The 14,440-nt window shown below is 38.6% G+C and overlaps 1 protein-coding gene across 24 annotated transcripts in view; it reads left to right on the top strand.

Moving 5' to 3' along the window:
* Positions 1 to 14,440, top strand: part of ARHGEF6 (Rac/Cdc42 guanine nucleotide exchange factor 6) — a 112,666-nt gene that overhangs the window by 40,866 nt on the left and 57,360 nt on the right. For all 24 annotated transcript variants that reach the window (XM_081564915.1, XM_081564916.1, XM_081564920.1 and 21 more), the window contains one exon: positions 6,064 to 6,134. In XM_081564915.1, coding sequence (XP_081421041.1) covers positions 6,064 to 6,134 — 71 coding nt within the window. The remainder of the gene's footprint in view (positions 1 to 6,063; positions 6,135 to 14,440) is intronic.

Here is a 14,440-nt window from a genome sequence, read left to right on the forward strand (position 1 = left end):
TCCATCATTTCATTTGACTCAGATACATTATAAATAAGAAAATTAGCCATTTATCCTATTTTCAGTCTTTTTCTTCAAAATTAGTGGTAACTTGTAAATGACCTTGTTGTTTATACACTAAAATCATGTTTGCCACTATATCACAGTGATTATATCTCAGTAATACAGTAGGTTATATCTCCCCTTAAAATTTTTGCTTTTTTTTTTTACCAAGAAAGTGTGAAGGTTTTATCAGGACTTTGCATTAAAATTTTCCTGGCAAAATTTCCATGAGAAGAAAATATTGAGGCAAATATGATTGGAGCAGATATTTTAAGCAAGTTCTGTTTTCTGTAGCTGATTCAGTTAAGGGGTCAATAAATCCTTCTAAAACTTCTTTGCAGGTAAATATAGATGTCAAATGAGGGGATTAGGTAGATGGCTAATTAAATTTGTATTAAGGCAGATTAAGAAATGACTCTTCCTACTTATTCTAATCCAAAACCATGACTGGGCTTTATATTTAGACTTCCTGTTTTAATCCCCAGGGTGTATCACACAGATCCTTCACATCCAGAGAAAACTGGTTATCACTAGATTTCTTTTTGACTTGTCACCACCAGCAGGCATAGGAATCTATACCTCAGCGAGGGAGAGTAATGAATGGAGAGTTAATGGGAAAAAAATCTTTACATAGGAATTAGGACGATTTCTTTTTTTCCCAACATTTGTAACATTTTTTATTGAAATATTTGTTATTGTTGTTTAGTCACTAAGTCGTATCCAACTCTTTGCAACCCCATGGACTATAGCCCACCAGGCTCCTCTGTCTATGGGGTTTCCCAGGCAAGAATACTGGAGTGGGTTGTCATTTCCATCTCCAGGGGATCTTCCTGACCCAGGGATCAAACCCAGGTCTCCTGCATTGGCAGGCGGGTTCTTTACCACTGAGCCACTTGGGAAGCCCTTATTGAAGTATATTAATAGTTGTATGTGGTGGTGGTTTAGTCGCTAAGTCGTGTCCAACTCTTTGCAACCCCATGGACTGTAGCCCGCCAAGCTCCTCTGTCCTTGGGATTTCCCAAGCAAGAATACTGGAGTGGGTTGCCATTTCCTTCTCCAGGGGATCTTCCTGACCCAGAGTTTGAATCCAGGTCTCCTTCATTGCAGGCAGACTCTTTACCGACTGAGCTACAAGGGAAGCCCCAGTTGCATAGTATTATATAAATTATACAATATAGTGATCACAATATTTAAGGGTTATACTCCATTTGTAGTTATCATAAAATATTTGCTGTATTCCTCATGTTGTACAGTATATCCTTGTAGCTTATTTTATACCTAATAGTTTGTACCTGTTACTCCGCTATCCCTATATTTCCCCTCCCCCTTCCCTCTCCCCACTGGTCACCAATAGTTTGTTTTCTGTATCAGTGAGTTTGCTTCTTTCTTGTTATATTCACTAGTTTGTTTTATTTTTTAGATTCCATGTATAAGTCATATTGTACAGTATATTATTTGTCTTTCTCTGACTTATTTCACTTAGCATAATGCCCTAGGAAGGTTACTTACGTCTATACCTGTGTGACACTGTTGTTGTTTGAGTTATGCTAAATAACCCATTTAAATTCTTCACTACATTGATTGATTTCTTTTTCATTGATTGAATTGAATTGACCAGTTTTTTAATGGCCTTAGAAACACCACCTAAAAGGTTTATGTTTTCATATTAGTTCTGGTTAGGTTATATTGGGGAGGAAGAAATTTTCCTCTATCCTTCTAGTTTCTTTTGAAATTGATAAGAAACAGATCAACAAGTGAAAATCACAAAAAATTTTTAATAATATGTCTACATGGGAGAGACCCAGGGGAACTGAGTAAGTTGCCAAAATGGCGAAACGTTCACCTTAAATACCATCTTTAGCTAAAGATAAAAGAGGGTGTTGGGGGTAGTGGTTTGAGACTTCAAAGGGGAGGAAGGCAATTGACATAGAGATGGAAAAGCAAATGTTTGGCAAATAAATGTTTGCTGGGCCTTGCAGAGACCATGGAACACAGAGTGGACTCTGATCTCCAAGAGTTGTCCCCACCACCCCCAGCCCATGTTCTTTGCATATGTCTCTACTGATAGCTCTGTTCTGGGAACAGGCCCTTCACCTAAATTCTCTAGGCATCTAAGGGGGGGGTAAAAAGAAAGTCTTTAGAGCCGTGATTGTTTTCAGCTCAATATAATCCACATGCCAAAGAGACATTTTGGGGAGGGAAATTGACCCCTCTTTTGTCACTTGGAATCACCCCCAGGGACTGAACTTGTCTCTTCTGAACCTCCACATATTCATTCCTTCTCTGCATATCTCACTGAGAGTGGGTTTCAGCTAAGACCTCACGTGGTAAGAGAGTAGGCAGTGGTAGGCTAGGGGGTGGAGGGCAAAGGAGGAGCAAGAGGCGAGAACTGTCACTGAAACCTAGTACTGGTGTTTTTCTCTTTGCATCCACCCCTTGAATTTTTTCATGGGGCCGGTTGTTTGCAAAGGCTACATTTTTAAAGACTTTCCAAGGTTGTCCTTCCAAATCTGTTTTCCTTCTCTCGGGATTGATTCCCCATTCTGCATCAAGACTGCAGGGTCATCCAGACCTTCCAGCACGACGCTGAGTGAGAGCAGGCATCCTTGCCTTGTTCCTGATCTTGGGGTTCAGAATGCATTCAGCCGTAGGTTTTTCTCCACTAGGTAAGATGCTAGCTGTAAGGTTTTTGTAGATGCTCTTTATTGAGTTGAAGTTCTTTATTCCTATTTCTTTCTAGAAGTTTTTGTTGAATAGGTGTTGAATTTTGTCCTGTGCTTTTTCTGCATCCGTTGATATTATCATGTGATTTTTCTTTTTAGACTGTTACTAACATGGGTTTCATTTATTGATTTTTGAATATTTAACCAACTTGTATCCATGGGATGAATTCCATGGTATAAAGTTCTTATAAAATATTGCTGAATTCTATTTACCGATACTTTGTTAAGGTTTTTTCATCGAAATTCATGAGGGATATGGGTCTGAAGTTTTATTTTTTGTACTGTCTTTGTCTGGTTTTGGTGTCAGTGTAATAGTGACTTTATAAAATGAATTCTTTTATTTTCTGGAAGAGATTGAGAAGAATTGCTATGGCTTCTTCCTTAAACATTTGGTAGAACTCTCCATTAGAACCATATGGACCTGGAGATTTCCTTTTTTCCAAAGTTTTAAATTTATAAATTCAATTTCCGTAATAGTTATAAGGTTCTTCAAATGGTGTATTTAATATTGGGTGAACTGTGGTAGTTTTGGTTTTCTGAGAAATTGCTCCATTTCACACCTAATTATCAAATTTATGTGTTTTGAGTTGTTCATACTATTTATTATCTTTTTGGTATTTCTAGAGTCTGTCATGATATCCCATATTTCACTTCTCATATAGGCAATATGTATCTTCTCTCTTTTTTCCTCTGTCAGTCTTGCTAGAGTTCGACTATCAGAATTTTTTCACTGTAATTTTTTTTATTGAAGTGTGATTAATTTACAATATTGTGTTAATTTCAGGTGTACAACAAAGTGATTTGGTTATACATATATACATATATATCTCTATATTTTGAAAAATTCTTTTCCATTATAAGTCATTATAATATACTGAATATAGTCCCCTGGGCTATTCAGTAAATCCTTGTTAACAATTTCATTGGTCTTATCAAAGCACCAACTCTTTTAGCATTATGTTCAGCCACCCAGGAATCTCCATGGCAGTCACTGTTTTCTTTCATGTTTCCCTGTTCTACTTTACATAGTTACCATCTTTTTTCAATTGCAGTGACCAGTTCCTTTGGCTTTTCCTTTCCTCTTCTGCATCTTAGCAGACTTTCCATTACTGTTTACCCTTCCTTTTGCCTTGCTTTTGAAAGGCGACAACATCTTGCTGGTTTCTCTGGAACGTTCTATTTTTATCAGACTGGTTTATGTCATAATTACACAAAACAACTGAGTTCTGAGTAGCATCAGGGCTATACTGTAGAAAACTTGCTTAATAAAAACTAAAAGAATTTGGTAACTGTTGATTTCAAGTATGCTGAAGAGTCCAAAACCATAGTGTGGTGGTTTTGGGGGTGGGAGAGCACCAAGCTTGGCAATACAATACTTGGGTTCATGTCCTGACTCTGACACTTATAATCTCAAGTGACAGTCTAGGTGGCTCTGAATTGCTCAGATTTATCCAGTAAAGCCTCGTGAAGCCACCATGTGGATCCAGGCAGATCTTAAACTAGATATGCCCCATTTTTTGTTGCTGAGGAGTGGCAGAATTGGCCCTCATTGCTGCGTTTTTGCTGTATTTTCACTTTATGCAGCCTGGTCCAGCTGGACAGTTCACTGTTGCAGGAACAGCCTTACCTTGAGTGTTGCCATTTTTACAGCTGTGCTTCTGGAATTTTCCCCGCTGAGGAAATGCTCTACTGTCTTCTCAGCCTGTTTGAATTCTAGCCCCCATCCTGGGACAGATCAAATAAACCTTGCCCAGCAAGGTCTTCTCTGACCATCCCAGATTGAACTGATGGCCTCTCTGAGCTCCGAGGTGGAGGGGAAACCACTGCTCATGCCATCGGCCAGGCCCTTCAGTAGCTTCATCTCTGGACGTCCTGCTGCTTGGGAGCACAGGCTCTTGTCAAGACACACCTGGGCTTCAGTCTTGGCTCTGCCATTTCCTAAATTCATGCCCTTAGGCAGCTGACCTCACCTTTCTGTACTTGAGTGACCTCTGCAAAATGAGAAGATCATCTCTGCCTCATAGGGTTGTTGTAAAGATCAAATAAAAATGTCCTAAAAGCTGTTAAGTGCCAAGTAAACATAAGGGATATTTTAAATATAAAAATCATTGGAAATCAAGGTTAAATGGAAAAATGTTCATGAAATAGTGTTGTAATAAGAGAGTTAAGCTGTAGGTAAATTAAGAAAGATCACTGTGTGTGTGTGCGTGTGTGTGTTCACAAACACATGATGAAAGGAATAGGAAGACATAGTTCAAAACGTTACTGTGGATGATGGTTAGCTCTTGGTGACAGATTAATTGTTGGTTTTTCTTTTCTACATATTGCATTTTTTAGGAGTGGAATGTCATAGATATAAAGCTAGAAAATATTACTTTTAGAAAACGAAAGATCAAGGCCTGATGATAATACTTGATTATGTATACTCTACCATACTTCAGAAGGAGTTTAAAGCAGCATACAATATAATATAGCAAGGTAAAAATGGAATATAAAAATAATGATACAGAGGACAAAAGGAGAGTAAGGAAGATAGTCTGTAGTGATGCTGTTAAACATTTATGATTGCTGTCTTGTATTTTTTATTTTTTAAATTTCTTTTGGCTGCACGGGGTGGCTTGTGGGATCTTAGTTCCCTGACCAGGGATTGAACCTGATCCCCCTGCAGTGCAAGCGAGGAGTCTTAGCCACTGGACCACCAAAGAAGCCCCCTGTCTGTATTTTTATTAAGTGGTTTCTTTGTTTTTTAAAAAAGCATCCTGGGATGTCTCTTAGTCGTGAGTTTAATAGGTAAGACAAACTTTGTAAAAGAAAGACAACATTTTATAGCACAATGTAATGATATTAAAATGATACATAGAAGAATTTCCTGCTAGTTTTCAGTGTATTCAAGATTCTGATTATTTTATTGTGGGCATAATAAATAGCCAGCCCCAAGAAAGAATGGCTGCTATTATCTGTATTATATTATTCTTGAATGGTTAGTTGCAAGTTACAAACATAACACATTTGGTTAGCATTCCTTTGCTTATCTGTTTTATAATTAGTTGAATGGAGAGGCAGATGAGTGAAGAAACAGCCCAAACTAGATCTGATGTTCTTGCCTTGAACCTGTCATTAAGAAGCTGTGACTTGACCATCTGTAGTTTAGTAAGATTATAGCTTCACTTGTTTAGAAATGTACATTTCCATTGAGCCTTCCACTTGACAATATTTATAATATGTTAGTTGACCTATGTATAAAATGTTCATCTTAGACTTCTGTAATATTAACATAATTTAAATGTCTTTTACACAGAGAGACCTCTCTCCCCCAAGGCCGTCAGAGGATTTGAAGCGACTCCACTTACCAAGAATTATTATACTGTGGTGAGTGTTCAGATGATGAACAAAAATTTTCTTGACACTCTATATGGGGAACCACTGAAGTGTTGAGGTGACACCAATGGAAGACTGGAGAAAGTTGCATTGCAAGAGTCTAATGTCAGCTTCATTATAGTGGAGCTCTTCTACCTGTAGGTTTCTTATAGATATCTAGAAGTTTTACATCCACTGTACTGAGTAATTCAAGGGTAGCACAAAGATTCAGAGCAAGGCCTATTAAACTGCAACAAAAGAGAAATTGGCTGATATGTCAACATTATGGGGAAATTCAGCAGTTAGAGCTTGCCTTACCAGATAGGAGGTGAATTCCCAAGTTCCTTTAATGCAGTAAAGTTTACATGATTGCATAGTGTGATTTTATTTTAGAATCAATCCATCTGCTATGATATCCTCGGAAATATTATCAACCTTGTTCTTGAGGAGACCCCAAAGGGAAGACTGCCCTTTGGCACAGAGGGAGGAATGAAATAGCTCTGGCTTGAACACAGATATGTCAAAATATATAAGCTATAAATAGGGCATGTGCAATACTCAAAATAAGTTTCTGTTTGAAAAAGAAATTGTATCATTTCCCTTAATCTACTCTGTTTTCCTCCATGTCTTCTTTCCAGACTTGGCCCAGTCACTAATGAAAAGGTCAAGTCCTCATAACCTCGAAGTCTCCCTGTTTGGTAGCCTTGTCATCTTCCCCATCACAGCTGAAATATAGTTTCACTTTTCACCTAATGTTCTATATGTGTTTTTGCTACCGACTCCTTTCATCGTGTGCATGGACAAACAGTTTTTATTTTATTTTTTGGCCACACTGTGTGGCTTGTGGGAGCTTAGTTCCCAGACCAGGGATGGAACCCGTGCCTCCTGGGGTGGAAGTGTGGAATCCTAACCACTGGGCCAGCAGGGGGTCCCTCAAGAGTTTTTAAATCTTTCTATACATTTGGTTTCAAAAAAACGAAATATCATTCTTCAGTGAGTTTGCTTCATAATGATAACATGAACAGTAGTTGGTATGAAAAATCAGGTAGGAACTTCATAGGTAGCATGGACAATAATCATAGGGGATAATTTTGTCACTATTTTCCTTTTACATTTATGAGGTTAAAATATATCACCCAACAGAGCTAGACTTCCTTCTCTCTTCATCCCTGATCACTTTTTTTAAAAACTGGTAATGTTTTGATGCATTTCCTACACGTATATAGCTATATATCATTATGTAGTTGTAATCATGCTATCTACACAATTTGTGTTCTGAGTTGTCACTTAAGGTTATCATATTTTCAGTTATTTATTTGCCTTGTATTTTCTTTTTTCTCTTAGTTTTATTGAGAAAAAAATTGACATTCAACACTGTAAATTTAAGGTGTACAGCATAATGATTTGACTTACGTGCATCATGAAATGATGACCCCAGTAAGTCACTGAATATCCATCATCTCATAGAGTCACAAAATCACAGAAATAGAAAAAAATGTGTTTTCTTTGTGATGGGAACTCTTAGGATATACTATCTTAACAACAGTCATAAAGAGCACACAGCAGGGTCTATTATATTTATCACGTTGTACTTTACATCCCTAGTACTTATAACTGTGAGTTTGTACCTTTTGACCACCTTCACACAATTCCCCCTCACCTCTGGTCGTGACCATTTCTTTTAGCTTCCAGGTGAACCCCAATTATTAAATTTTTAATGGAAAGGTGCAGTCAAATGGTGAATTAAAGTGTTACAATAGCTGCTTCTCCCTGCCAGTCTGGAGCATACAATCATTCTGCTTTGACTCTCTCTCTGCCTCTGCTGAGTCTATCAATTTAAAATGTTGTTGGGATTATCCAAGGCAGACTAACCTCTGTGATTCTTATGGGCATTATATATATCCTATCTATACTATATACCAACTCAAGATGTACTGCAGTTTCTATCACCCACCTCCTGTTGGAGTCCATGTACCTTATTTCCAGTTCTCGCTGTTATAAACAATTCTTTTTTTTTATTATAAACAATTCTGCAGTGAAAATCCTGTGTGTAACTTTGGCAAAGTGTATAAAGATCTGTAAGGTGGAGTCCTAGAAGTTAAATTGTTGAGCCAAATATATATATATATATATATATATATATATATATATATATATATTTAAATTTTGTCTCAAACCAAACTTAATTTAAAAAACCCAAAAGGTCTTGGGGAGCCCATGATGGCCTGAGAAGGAACTGTAGAGCCATAGTATGAATATTTCTGGGTTATTGAGACCAGTTGGACTTACTATTGTAATTAGATATGCAGGTGAAGGGATTTGGGCTAGCTGTTGGTGTTTTTTAAAAATCTACGTTTTTGAGTATTTAGGCAAATTTTTTAGCAGCAACAAATTCAAAATATGTTCCGAGTGTTCTGATTGCCCTCTCAATCTGTGTTGAATACCTGAGTACTCACCCACAGTATTTTGAGATCTGGAAAATCAAGTTCACCCATATATAAGGTGTCCCCATCTCATCTCACATTAAGTCTTCTTCCTAAGAGTCATTAATTGTAGATGTTTTCTGTTGCTAGTTCTATAAGAGCACAAGTGACTGATTTTTACTTCATTTTTTTAAAAACAGGAAGAATTTTTTTCTTATTAAATAAATAATGATGAAAAAATCAGACAGTGCAGGAAAAGTATAAAGAAGGAAATAAATATCACCTGTAATTCCACCACTCAGAGATGATCACCATTAACATCTTGCTGAATCTGATGCCAAACTTTCTTTGATGTGTGGATGTGTATATACATATATACATATACATAGCCTGTTTAAATATAAATATAGCTATAAATAAAACAGGAACTGTGTCTTCATTATTTATCCTTCATGGAGATTATTTTGTTCTCACACCCTGACAGTACTGTCTGTGATCAGACATGTTCTTATGCTCTTGCATTCAGCGAGTCCTCGCTAGTCTAAATGCTTTCTTTATTTTGGTCTTGTGTATTAGTCAGGGTTCTCCAGAGAGACAGAACCAATAGATACATATAGAGAGATTTACTGTAAGGAATTGGCTCATGTGATTATGGAGGCTGAGAAGTCCCATGATCTGCCGTGTGTAAGCTGAAAATCCAGGACAGGTGGTGGAGTAGTTCAGTCTGATTCCAAAGGCCTGAGAACCAGGGGAGCTAAGGGTGTAAATTCTAGTCCTTGGGCAGAAGATGTTCCAGCTCAAGCAGTGAGGTACAAAGAGAGCCAATTCTCCCTTCCTTCATCTTTTTGTTCTATTCAGGCCAACAGTTTGGATGATGCACATTGGGGAGGGCAATCTGCTTTATTCAGGCTACTGGTTCAAAGTTCACTTTATCTGGAAACACTCGCACAGACATGCCAGAAATATTATTTAATCTGGGCATCTCATGATCCAACCAAGTTGAGACGTAAAATTAACTGTCATATCCTGTAAACTTGGGCAGGATAAAGACCTCTTGGAATTTGCAGGTCTGCACACATTCTCTCCCCTTTTTCAAGTTTCTGAGGGATTATCAGCTGATCTCAGACCCATTCAAGCCTCAGTTTGCTTCTGGTGGCACATCAGTTCTGAAATGTTTAGAAGTTCTCCAGACTCAGACCTCCATCTGCCGTGAGGCATGTTTACTGTGTCTAACTGAGGCTTGGCCTCTCCTAGCCGGTTGTTTTGAAAGAGAGTTTAGCATCCTTTAGGGACATGGCAGCCTAGAGGAGGCTTTTGCTGCTCCTGACTTTGGTTCCTTCATTGTCCTAAAAATTCACTGTCATTTGTTAAACGTCTCTCACTATTGAACAAAAGCATATCGTTTTCTATGAGTTATTTTTCTAATAATCTTCTTCTCAGTGTCTCTCTTTGCCTATTGTAAGTTGATGTTATGTGCCAGGAGGGATTAAAAATAAAGAAGAACAATAGCAACAAAAGAAAATGGTGACTATGTGAGGTGATGGATGTGTTAATTAGCTTGATTGTGGTGATCATTTCACAATGTGTGCATACATCAAAATGTCAAGTAGGATATCTTGAAGAAATATAATTTTTATTTGTCAATTAGATCACAATAAAACTGAAAAAAATGAAAAGAAAGAGGAAACTATGTAGCTTAGTTGTCAGGCTTCATTTGCATGCAGCACTTAGGTCTTGGCATCCATGGTCTCACTGGGAAGACAGGACCGACATGGTGTAAGCCACATGGCAGGCAATGATGTCAAGTGACAAACTGTCCTAAGATGAGTTGGTCCAGATATGGCTGGGAAATCTTTTGCATTTGAAAGCCCCCAGGGAGACCATTAAAACTGTAGATATCTGGGATCCACATCTGGCTTATTACATCAGAATCTTTGGCCATAGGTCCTAGTAAACAGCATTTTTAAACAGTTCCCTCAGCTGCCTTCTCTCCATTCCTCACAGGCGATTCTGATACTCACTAAACTAAAATTCAAAAATCAATGAAGGAAAATACTGGATTTCCTAGGTGTATCAGTGGTAAAGAATCTGCCTGCCAATGCAGGAGTTACAGGAGACGTGAGTTCGATCTGTGGGTCGGGAAGATCCCCTGGAGAGGGGAATGGCAACCCACTCTCATATTCTTGCCTGGACAATTCAATGGACAGAGGAGCCTGGCGGGTTATAGTCCATGGGGTCACAGAGAATCAGACATGAATTAGCGACTAAACAACAACAGCAACAGGAAAAGGTTGAATGGCAGAGAGGATTGCAGGCATGTTAGGGCTTAGATAAGCAGAGAAGAGCTGGAAGGGGAATCAGGCAGGGAGAACCATGTGAGCATATTCATCCCAGCAAGAATGTACGTGCTTGCAACCTGTCCCTGCAGGAGGGACTACAGTCTCTTCCATTCCCATCAAAATGCCTCTCAGAGGGTGAAATTCCTTATTTATTGCAACAAGTGCAGCCCATTGTAAGAATGTGGTCCTTTGTGCTGCCACAAATAGGCCAGGCTCACAGTAATCCTGACACAGGCACCCCTCAAAGATATTGCTGGTTTGATTCTGTGAGTGCTCAGTCGTGTCTGACTCTTTGCGACCCCATGGACTGTAGCCTGCCAGGCTCCTCTGTCCATGGGATTTCCCAGGCAAGAATACTGGAGTGGATTGCCATTCCCTTCTCCAGGGGATCTTCCCGACCCAGGGATCAAACCCATGTCTCTTGAGTCTCTTGCTTTGGCAGGCAGATTCTTTACCACTGAACCACCTGAGAAGGCCCATTTGATTCCAGAGCATTGCAAGAAACTGTTACATGAGTTGTTTGGTTTCCCAGTGCATATGAGAGTTATGTTTCCACTTTATTTTTCTTTTAAGTCCCATCCAATTTTTAAATTTTAATTAAAAACATTTTGACCATGCTGCACAGCATTTAGGATCTTAGTTCCCCAACCAGGGATCAAACCTGTGCCCCCTGCAGTGGAAGCGTGATGCCTTAACCACTGGACCTCCAGGGAAGTCCCTGTTTATGCTTTACTGTCATCTATTAAGTGTGCAATGGCATTATGTCTTAAAAAAACAGTGTACACACCTTAATTAAAAATATTTTATTGTTAAAAATGCTATGATCTAAGCCTTCAGCAAGTTGTAATCTTTCTGCAGTAGTCATATCAAAGATCACTGATCACACAACGAATATAATAATAACGATAAAATGCAGATTCTTGGGAGAATTACTAAAAGTGACACAGAGACCTGAAGTGAGCAAATGCTGTTGGAAAAATGGTGCCAGTAGACTTGCTTGATTCAGGGCTGCCATACACCTTCCGTTTGTGAAAAAACACGATGTCCGCAAAGTGAAATGAAGCGAAGGACGATAACACGAGGTTTGCCCGTACTAAACTCTGGAAGTTGCCTCTGTCTGCAACTGTATATCTGTAGAGATATTTCCCTACAGCCAAATAGGCAAATATAATAAGTAAAGGCCAGTATTGTTTATTTTTTCTAACTTTCTTCTACTTTATTGTAATGTATGGCAGATGCCTAACCAGTCTGTCTTCAGTGCCTCCGTTTGGTAGGAAAGGTGGGAAGATTTTTTTCTCTACCTTTCTAGTGCTTATCTACTCTTCTTAAAAAAAACTTCATATTTTAGAACAGTTTTAGGTTCATGGCGAAATTGATCCAAGGGAGAGATGTCTTGTATACCTCTGCCCCCACACATGCATAGCCTCCCCCGCTATCAGCATGTCCTACCAGAGTGGTATGTTTGTGACAAATGATGAACGTACATTGACACATCATTAGCACCAAAGTCCAGAGTTGACATTGCCATTACTTCTGATGTTGGACATTCTAGGGGTTTGGACAAATGTATGATGACATCTATCTACCTTTAGAGTGTTGTTCAGGGTAGTTTCACTGCCCTAAAATACTTCTGTGCATTCTCTCCGTTTTAAACCACTAATCTAAACTACCTTACCCATCTATCCATTTATTCCTTCTCCATATACCCTATTCTTTTTTGCCTTCTTATTTCCTGTTTGACTCATCCATCCATGTCTTCCACCTGAAGTTGGGGAGATGATGACAGTTTTCAGAATCCAACTCTGTTTTGCTGAGTCTGTCAATTACAGGGCATGGTGCTGCTTGTTGTGTGAAAACCAAGGACCTGGAGAAGTGAAACTGACCACTGCAGTTGAATGTAAGCAGGTGGCTCTTCTGTCATATAAAGCCAAATATGGTATAAATACAATAATGTATTGCCCTTTCTTGTTTCATAGTAATTTACCAACACAAACTCATTTTTTTGTAGGCATCATTATTATCTCAGAATTCCTATAACCCAGTGGTTTTGCTTAGATTTAAGTTTTCCTAGGGCCGTTATAGTTTTCCTTTATCATGGGACATATCTCTATATTCAGCCTTTGTTTCTGCATTTTAGCCCCTTAAAATAATTTCCTCAGACTTATATGATTCGTTCCCTTTGGAAAACAGAGTTATAAAAATGAATTCACTCTAAAGCCTTTCCAGGAAATGGAGGAAATATATTTTACTGGAAAATCAACAGCCTAGGGTGGAGGTTCAAAAGGCCTCTACCTCTTTTTCTATGGCTTCTAACCATCTGTTTTATTCTGAATTTAGTCAAAGGTTACTTGAGCAAAAGGATACTCTGTTGTCCTTGTGAAGAAGGAGTCAGGGAAGCAAAGGCAATGTCTGGACAGTCTATTTTAGTATTTGAGTGGATTTCATCTCAATCAGATTGTACTGCTCCGAAGTTGGTTGGCCTGCCAAACTCCCTGCCTTCTGACTCACCACTGAGGCCTTCTGTTTGGGAACACATAGCCTTCTCTGTCTGCTTCCCTTTTTAATCCTTTTACAGTAGATGCCCTGTGGCCTGAAAAATAAAGAACCAGTCTCCGAAGTTCATCAGTTGGTCTTTTGAGATTGAGGAAAGCAATAAAAGTCCAAGTGAATTTGGGAAAGAATCTTAGGCATCCACCGTGATGAGCATTTCGACTAATCACACCACAGCAAGGGTAATACTGTTTAGTACATCATCATTCAAACACATTTTGCATTATTTAATGAAGGACTCATTAATCACCTTTGTCAATCTAGCTTGTACAATCAGCATTCAACCACCCTCAAAACTTGCAACAGTATGAGGTTAGTATATGTTTCTGTTCAGCTCTCCAGAACTCAAAGGCAGTAAGGAGTGTCTGCCTTCCTACTTCTGTTTGTCCCGTACGAGTGATTGCAGTGCAGATGGAACCCTTGGAAAGTGTGCTGCTTCGCTTAGCACACTCCATTAAACCCATTGGAGCAGGGCAGTTGGCACCTTTCTTGCAAAATCTTAGTCTTTTCTCTTAAGGGAACTCGAGATGATTGCATTTTAAAGGAAGTTGAAATAATAACTGTTTCAACAGGGAGAGGGAGGTTGAATGAATTATAGCAACCATGGAGTTAAAGTAGTGATGTTTAATTGTCTTAAAAATCACACTTTATGATGTAAATAATGTCTTCAAAATTTCTAATTTAAAAATTCCCTCAGGCAATGATTGTGTTTTGTTTTCTTTTTCGCGTTGTTTTTCTTTTTCTTTTAACGGACATTATAATCTGGGTAGTATGACAGTTTCAGACAACGGTGCTTGAAAGCAAGGTTGAGGATTTGAGACAGCACATTACCAGACAGACATGGTCTCTTCAGAAAAATGTGAACAAAGGAAGTGATAAACTGACTTCATTCTCTCCTGGATATAAGTGGGAAGCCAGGCCACCAGCCTCTTTTTCTTTCAATACGAATACTGTAGACAAATAAATATTGCTAAAAAGGAAATCTGTATATGAGTGTTATCTCTTA

The sequence above is a fragment of the Giraffa tippelskirchi genome, chromosome X (genome assembly GCF_054371585.1).
Source record: "Giraffa tippelskirchi isolate mGirTip1 chromosome X, T2T-mGirTip1v1.2.pri, whole genome shotgun sequence".
NCBI classification, from domain to species: Eukaryota; Metazoa; Chordata; class Mammalia; order Artiodactyla; family Giraffidae; genus Giraffa; species Giraffa tippelskirchi.